Here is a 7969-nt window from a genome sequence, read left to right on the forward strand (position 1 = left end):
TACTACGAGATTGAGAGCGCACTGAGGTCTAATGCGCTGCTATATTCGGATACTGGCTCTAGAATATAGGTATAGAGCATTGAGAGACGATAGGAAATCAACAAGGATGCCTCTGCTCGTGCGTCCCTTAATGTCCCGGACAGACAACCAGACAACATGATGTCACTTCCCGCTCGCTCTCTCTGTGCTGACATCGGATCAACATCATTTCCACCATCTCTGTCGACCCATTGCATGCACGGATTGGTGGCTTGATTTTGCCTGGCATTTGGATCATGGAGTGTTGTGAGTCTAGTGCAAGGATGAGTGCGTCTACATGCGAGTGCCACAGTCAACGGGTGGTTGCATGCTGATTTCCAGTATCAGTGTAGAAAGCGGTTATCATTATGGCAGTTTCGGATCATTTAGCACTTGCGCGATCTAAGCCTTACAGATATGGTCATGCCTTGTAGATATTGTCGAGAAGAGCTGAGCCGACGCTGATGCATCTCCGCGCGACAAGTAGGATAGTACTAATATGCCGTGGTCTTCATGTTTTTTTGCTTTGGCCCTTGACAAGCTCTTGGCCATGGCTCCAGATTCTCTGCGGCTTCGAACCCATCCATAGAACATGTCTATGTCAGGTTAATGCTCATCAACGCCTGCAGGCCAGTTCTTTGTATTGTTGGTCGAGACCGGGGAAGGCGGCCGAGTGAGACGGGCTCCACCGCCCGCCAATGAGACTGCCGCTTCTGCGGCGCCGACGTGACCTCTCGGCTTCCATCATCATTCAACTTCAACCAACGATTTGGTATACGCCAGTCTCGACTCGCTCTTGGGTCTACATTCCTACCCCAGTGTGCCAGGACTACTACGACTGTGTACGAGAACTAAGACAATCTGACACATCCTCACTGAGTCAAACGGAAAAACGGCCAAACCGAATAGCAAACGCTCAACGATCCATCACCCACAAAAACAACAACCATCATCACCACCACCACCACCACCACCACCACCACCACCACACCTCCTCCTCCTATTTGCGGTGTTTCAGCCCGTCTCAAAATGTCCTCTGCAGCCGAGGAGTCCCCGGCTCAGCGAGCTGCTCGCCTGCGCCGTGAGCGTCGCGAAGCCAAGATCAAGGAAGGAGGTGCAGCTCGTCTCGAGAAGATCACCAACTTGAGTGGACGGCCCCCAGCCAGCGGTATGTAGCTGTTTACCACCACCGCCACGCCCTACCCATGGTTATCAACACACAGGCGAAGGAAATAGCTGAGCTGACTCTTCCCAGTCCATGAGGTCCCCTCACCATCGCCCAGCCCGCAACCCGAATTCCTATCACAACACACAGCACCGCCGCCACCAGCGCCAGTCTTTCCGACCACAGCTCCAACCCCGGCCCAATCCCAAACCAACCCTCCCACCTTCCCCGACCACTCCCAGGCGGAACCCGAACTCGACCCCGAGACCCTCCAAGCCCAACAAGAACTCTTCCGTGCTCTGCTCCGCCAACCGGCGCCCTCGCCCAACCCACAACAGCAACTCCGCGGGCCCGGCGGCGCTGCCGCCCCCAACCCAGCCGGCGACCTGCTCGGCCTCGACGCGCAAGACCCGACGCTCAAGCTGCTCAACTCCCTCATGGCCTCCAGCTCCGGCGGCGGCGGCAGCGGCAACCCGCTCGAGAACATCAACCTGGCGGACCTCGGCCTCGGCGACGGCAAGGAGTCGTCCACCGACCTGCTCACCAACCTGGGCCTGCCGCCGTTCCTGGCCAACCTCATCGGCAACGCCATGCGCAAGAAGACGGACGCGGAGAAGCGCGAGATCATGGTCTGGAAGGTGGTTCATCTGGTGTTCGCCGCCGTCGCGGGGCTGTACCTGCTCTTCGTGCTGGGGTCGGCCGTGAGCGTGTACGGGCGGGCGCCGCCGGCGCCGGCGACGGCCCGGGATCCGTTCACGGTGTTCATGACGGGGGAGGTGGTGTTGACAGGGGCGCGGGCGCTGTTGCGGTCGCGGGAGCAGGGGGGCGGGGTCGGGTTGGGGATGGGGGTGCAGCTGGTGCGGGATGTGATGCGGGACGGGAGCTTGGTGGTGTTTTTATTTGGGCTGGCGTCGTGGTGGTATGGAGAGAGATTGGTCTGAATTGCTTGTTTGTGGCAGAAGACGTCCTGGGATATAGGCTAGAATGACTAGAATTGTGGATTGTCTGTATACACGCGTGTGATGACTTCAATGGACCGTGAGTATCGTGCACCCTGGTCGAATCGAAGCCATAAGCCATATGAGAGCACTACTACTGCCACAGACCGGTCTTGCGAGTGGCTACTCCCACTACTACCTTCTTACCGATGAGTTAGTGTAACCCACACTAGCTGCTTAGTGCTCATACCAGGCTCACTGTATAAAGGAGTACGGAGTAATACAATTACATCTCCAGGACCCGAACCTCCAACGGTCCACCACCAAAAACCAAGTAATCTAATCTAAACTTCGGTCCCCCCCTTTCCCGCAGGCAAATCCAACGCAGAACTTATTGATCCTGCACCGACCCCCATCAAACCAATCCTTAGACCTGACCACGTGCATCTCCCCTTACTGCAATTTGCATGCAGACTAGAGCATGCACATTGCAATCTGAATCTTAGAAACCCCCAGACTAGTACTGTACACCCACCCCAGGAGTCCTGGGCAGTGGACAGTGGACAACGGATGGTGGATAGGCACTCAACAACGGCAGGAGATACTCGTAAGACAGTCAAACTACCTAGAACAGCCCTAGACTACCTAGACTACTATAACTAGCCCACACACAAACCCACTCCTCCCGCCCCGCCCACGGGGATATCCAGCCAGCTCCGTCAATTGGAACTGGAACACACATTGGCTACGGGCCTCCGAGCACACACACCCTCACAACCTCCAACCCCGCCCTCAGGCCTTGAATCAGATCCGACCGCCCACCAACCGAAAGCAACCCGGCCGGTGGCCGGTGGGGTGCCCAAGCCTCGAGCGCAGTGCAGTGCCTTTCACACTTCAGCCGTAGCCACCGGACTAGACAACCTACCCAGCCGGTCGCGGATTCGCGAGGAGGGGGCGTATCAAGATGATCGTAAGGTCAAGACATGCTCCGTACTTAGTCTGGTACCAACTTTCATAGTACTATGGTGAGCGGAAGCGGATGGTAACTGAAGTTACATAGGAGAAGCGGAACTTGGCTGAGCTACCTACGGATTAGCACGCTGGATATAGACCGGGACTTGGCTGAAGCAGGCGGGTCCTTTCTCAGGACGGTCGTCAGCGGGCAACGGGCCTTTCGTTGAGGGAGATTCTGACGTGGCGTGGCAGGGTTTGGGGGTTTCTGTCAGATTTGGCTTGTCTCTTTTCATCAACATTGTGGGAGTCCGTGCTAGAAACCAAGAGAGTGGCGATCATTTCAGTTGCTGATTAGACTAAGTACTAAGTACATAGTATCCGGTGGGCATGCATAGGTATCTGCCCCACTGCTCATACTGAAGCAAGCACTACAGTTGATAAACAGTGGACTCTGCTTGCTCTGCCGCACTGTTCACTGTTCACTGTTCACTGTCCAAATAATAAGGTGGCATAAGTCAACTGGGAATAGTAATGTGCTGCATCTAAGAGCGTGGCCACGAAGAAAGAAGTATACGGTACTGTACGAAGTTGACCTTTTTCGAGGACCACACCCCAACTGCTGCGTGGTCTACTAGGTAGTTAGTCGATTGAGCCAGAAGGGAGACGCTGTCAAGCCTGCCTCCAATTATTTGCCCACCTCATTGTTCTAGGGCTGTCAAAAGTGTAAGGTCTGGGTGGAACTGCTCTGGTGCAGGAAGTACTAAAGGCAACACTCAAGGAAGGCGTAAATGCCAACTTCAATGCCATTGCCATTGTTTATCCAAATCAAACCGGTGCTGCCGCTTTAAATGTGAGCGAAACCGTGGAGGGAGAATCTTATTCCTGGCGCCTGGAGCACACGGATCCGTGCCCAGGGCACACGCACCTGGAAAACTCCGGTCGCTTCCGAAGGGCCCGGCCGGGTGTTTAAACCGTGCGCAGCTAGTTAACCCAATTTATTCTAAATACAACATAAACCCAGCTATGGAATGTAAGGCGTGAGTTACCAACACGGGCCTTGAATTTGCTCTCATGCTCTCGGTTCCGACTGCAAGATGTACTCAGGGCTCTGGCAATTCTCTAGCTGCGCTTTCAATTAACGAACTGATGGACTAGTCGTGATTGAGATGGTTAAGGATATGTCGTTCCCTTGGCGAGTTATGAGTATCGAATTTGTGATACAGTAGACTACCTCCCCCCCCCCCCCCCCCCCCAACCGCTCACCACTCACTATGTTCGCATGATCTGAATATCAATCCCGAGCTGGTGGCTTACAATAGAGCATTCTGTGATTCAAAAAATAGAAGCCCGCGCCAAGCCTCCAGGCAAGTATCATAGTATAAAAGCAGAGCTTCGGGCTGCAGCATTGTCCTGCACATGTAAACCCCGCTGGAAGTTTATGTGAGCTAAGCCAGAATCCCAGTATAAACTGAATTCATCTGACTATCTCGCTCTAAGCAGGAAGCAAGTAAAAAGGTCGTGCAAAGGCGCTATAGCAAAAACAGGAGTCCGATCTGACGAAATCAATCGCTCCTAAGCCTCATCCCAGTGCATCGAAGCACCGAAAACTCAATCCCCATAAATGGGCAACTACATCTGCTCAAACCACCCCAGGCAGACACCCATCACAGATAATCCCTCGTCCGCTCCTCACACCACTCCCAGAACTCCCTCGCCCGCCCGGAGCCCCCCTCCTCCTCCGCCGCCAGATGCCGGGCCAAGCCCGGCGCCACCCCCGGATGGATGCGGCCCCAGGGGATGACATACGCGCCGTTGTTCTCGGGGCGGTCGAGCTCCTCGGCGAGCGCCGCGTACAGCACCGTGGTCGCCGCCAGCGCCGGCTTGTGCAGCAGCGGCCACGAGAGCAGCTTCATCCACCGCGCGTTGCGGAGCAGGTTTGTGTTGGCGGCCCCGGGGTTCTGGGCGACGCTGACCAGCGGCGAGGAGGCCGAGGCCGACGCCGACGCCGACGCCGACGCCGCGCCGCTCCCGTAGCGACGCGCGAACTCCACGCTGAGGAACCAGTTGCCCAGTTTGGAGGTCACGTAGTTCCGGACGGCATCGCGCGGCGGGTGCTGCAGCTCCGAGAGCACGATGCCTTCGGGGGGCGCGGAGAGCTCGGCGACTTGGCTGCTGGTCCAGACGACGCGGGGGGCGATTGGTCTCGAGGGGGAGTCGGAGCTTGCAACAGCAGCAGCAGCAGCCTTAAGGTACGGAAGGAGGAGCTGGGTGAAGAGGAACGGGCCCAGGCAGTTGGTCGCCAGTTGGAGCTCGATCCCTTGGGCTGAAACGCTGCCCAGCGGCGGCTGCGAGACCCCGGCGTTGTTGATCAACAGGTCCAGTCGGGTCTCTCGGGCGGCAAAGGTTTCGACGGCGGATTTGATGGTGGTCAGATCGTCGAGATGGAGCGGGAGGTAGTGCAATTGGCCTTTCGTCGTAGTTGTAGCCGTAGCTTGGATTTGGTCGATGGCGGCCTGGGCTTGGGATTCCGATCGGCCCGCTATGTAAACCGTGGCTCCTTTGCTGTATAGCATGTTCACGAGCTCCAATCCAATCCCTGAGGAACCACCGGTCACGATGATGATTTTTCCTTGCTGCGAGGGCACGTCGGCCAGGGTGAAGGTCGGGCGTGGGGGGAAGAATTGCGAGAATTGGGCCCCCATCTTGTTTTTCTTGTTTTGATGAGATATGATATGGTACTCTTTGGTGCGATTTGAGAATAAAATAAAGAAAGAGATGGCCAGGACAGTAATGCAGTGTGTAAAAAAGAGAGTGTGTTAAAGTAGATAGTTTGGTTCAGCGACGGGGGAGCGACTAGGGTTTATGTACTATTGACTTCCTCCCCCCAGTAAACTACTAGTGGTACCCTTACTAGTACGGAAATTAGCGGAGATTACCTTAGTACCATATGATTCTTTGTTCGTTCAAGCTTTCACCTCCCCGTCCCCTTTCCGACATCCAATATTAACATTCCACATCACAATTAGATAACATTCACTCGGATATATGACTATCCCTATCCCCAAATTGATCTATACCTGGTACCGCGGACAGTAAATACTCCAGACCAAATTCCCCACGTGACTGTGACGCACCGCCTCCAGGTATGCCAGCGTGTCGCGCGACAGATGCAACTGGCGGCGCGCTGCCTCGACGATCCCATCGAACTCGGCGATGTAGCGCCGGATCTCGGCCTCACACACCGCCAGGGCGGCCGCCTCGGACCGGCGATTCCCATGGGCGTCGCCCTCCTGCATGATGACCCACACGGCGTTGAAGACATAATCCACGCCCGCCAGCTCGGCGTCCGCCCGCTCCTTCTTCCACGAAAAGAGATCGTTGGTCAGGCTGATCGCCGCGTACCCCGGCCGGGCCAGCTTCATGCAGACCTCCAGCTCCTCGTCCGGGATCGTCAGCCCCATCCCGAAGGTCAACGTGCCGAACCAGATCCTGCATGTTTTTATCCCCGGTGTTAGTTGCATACATACGTACACACACAGAGAGAGAGATGAAGGGGTGGTCTGCTTAACTTACAGCTCCCCTGCATCGATAATCCGCATGGGTAAGTACTCGGCCAGCGTTTGGGCGGGACGGACGCGACTGCGCGACGCCAGCTGGAGGAAGGTCGACCACGCCTTCATGGAGGTGACGGCCCGCGCCTTGTCGATAGTGAGCATCTCCTGAAAAACCTGCGCCTGCAGCGCGTTGGCTCGCGAGGCTGTTGTTTCTGTGGTTGTGGTGGAGGAGGATGCTGTTGCGGAGGATGGGGATGGCTGCTCTCTTTGGTCGACACCAAATGAATCGACCATCTCATTCGATCGGGTAGGATCCTGATGAGAGCCGTGCCTTCTTTAGTCTCTCTCGCCTCTCTGCTCTGCACTGCGTGGGGGATCCGGTGGACATACGCGGTCATGGTCGATCAGCTTCTCCATTTCATCTGATCACGACTGCTATCAGTATGCGAATCGTGTAAAAGCGAGACGGAGGCAGGAATGCGGGAGGGAGCTTACCATCGTAGAGGAAAGCAAACTCATTAGCATAGGAGATGACCTCGAGACGCTCCGGCAGACACTCGGGGACGGTCACCTGCATGAAGCTGTACCGGGGGCCCAGTCCGCCGTGGTAGCGGTCAATGGGCCCGACGAGCCGGTTCCAGTCGGCCTGAGCCCGCAGCGCGCCTTTGGTCTCTCGGTACCCATCCCGGTGCACGCGCAAGGGGATTCCGTTCGCCAACCCACGGTCGTCGTAGGTATTGGGCTCCTCTAAGTATGAAAACTGATACTTCATCCTGGACGAGACACAAAGAAACCAAAAAAAAAAAAAGGAGTTTGTGGGGCTTGTTGTGTGAGAGGTAGGCTGAGGGGCAGTCCCTGCTTCTATATCTATACTATAAGAGGGGAGAAATTGGTCAATGTGAATAGTAATGATAGGCAAAGACATACACTCACAGAGAGAGGACCTTCGCATGGCCGAAATAAGGAAGGATACCCTGCAATTGCCGTTTTATGTCCTCCGTCTTCTCACCAGATGGCCAGCAGCAGCAGTGTGAGCCTCAACCCCCCTCCTTTCCCCTGGGGGCCGGATACCTTGCTCGATCAGACAAAAGTCCACGGTCGTTGTAGGATAGTCCAAACATCTCCTTCAGTCACGATGTCAGGCCATAGTCACGGCAGTTGATGTCCGTAAGGACAGTACACGGCCCCCGGTACCTGAGCACGCCATCAGTATTTTGCAATCCAGGAAAACCGGGCTGGATTGCGTGTAGTTGCGCTACACAAGGCTTACAGCGGGTGAGGACGAGAGGACGCCTTGTGCAAAACGTACAGTACTGTACAGTACATACTGTACAGTACCA

At 55.7% G+C, this 7969-nt stretch overlaps 3 protein-coding genes across 3 annotated transcripts; 1 reads left to right on the forward strand and 2 right to left on the reverse strand.

The window, feature by feature from the left end:
- Positions 1-1047: 1047 nt before the first annotated feature.
- Positions 1048-3302, forward strand: BO66DRAFT_400333 (uncharacterized protein; the record flags this gene model as incomplete). The annotated part of the gene is made up of 7 exons (XM_025648714.1): positions 1048-1186; positions 1274-2040; positions 2288-2334; positions 2662-2728; positions 2785-3091; positions 3140-3146; positions 3218-3302. The coding sequence occupies 7 exons, from the start codon at positions 1048-1050 to the stop codon at positions 3300-3302; spliced, it is 1419 nt and encodes a 472-aa protein (XP_025505364.1).
- A 1293-nt stretch (positions 3303-4595) lies between these two features.
- Positions 4596-5926, reverse strand: BO66DRAFT_51746 (short-chain dehydrogenase). The gene has a single exon (XM_025653364.1). It carries the CDS (start codon positions 5775-5777, stop codon positions 4740-4742), a length of 1038 nt encoding a protein of 345 aa, XP_025505365.1. The 5' UTR covers positions 5778-5926; the 3' UTR covers positions 4596-4739.
- A 1-nt stretch (position 5927) lies between these two features.
- BO66DRAFT_51803 (terpene synthase family protein) lies at positions 5928-7732 on the reverse strand. Its single transcript, XM_025653365.1, has 5 exons — positions 7557-7732; positions 7125-7490; positions 7020-7051; positions 6649-6944; positions 5928-6564 (listed from the first exon to the last, which is right to left on the reverse strand). The coding sequence occupies exons 2-5, from the start codon at positions 7399-7401 to the stop codon at positions 6147-6149; spliced, it is 1023 nt and encodes a 340-aa protein (XP_025505366.1). The 5' UTR covers positions 7402-7490; positions 7557-7732; the 3' UTR covers positions 5928-6146.
- Positions 7733-7969: the final 237 nt, after the last annotated feature.

This window comes from Aspergillus aculeatinus (assembly GCF_003184765.1).
Source record: "Aspergillus aculeatinus CBS 121060 unplaced genomic scaffold BO66scaffold_16, whole genome shotgun sequence".
Lineage (NCBI taxonomy): Eukaryota > Fungi > Ascomycota > Eurotiomycetes > Eurotiales > Aspergillaceae > Aspergillus > Aspergillus aculeatinus.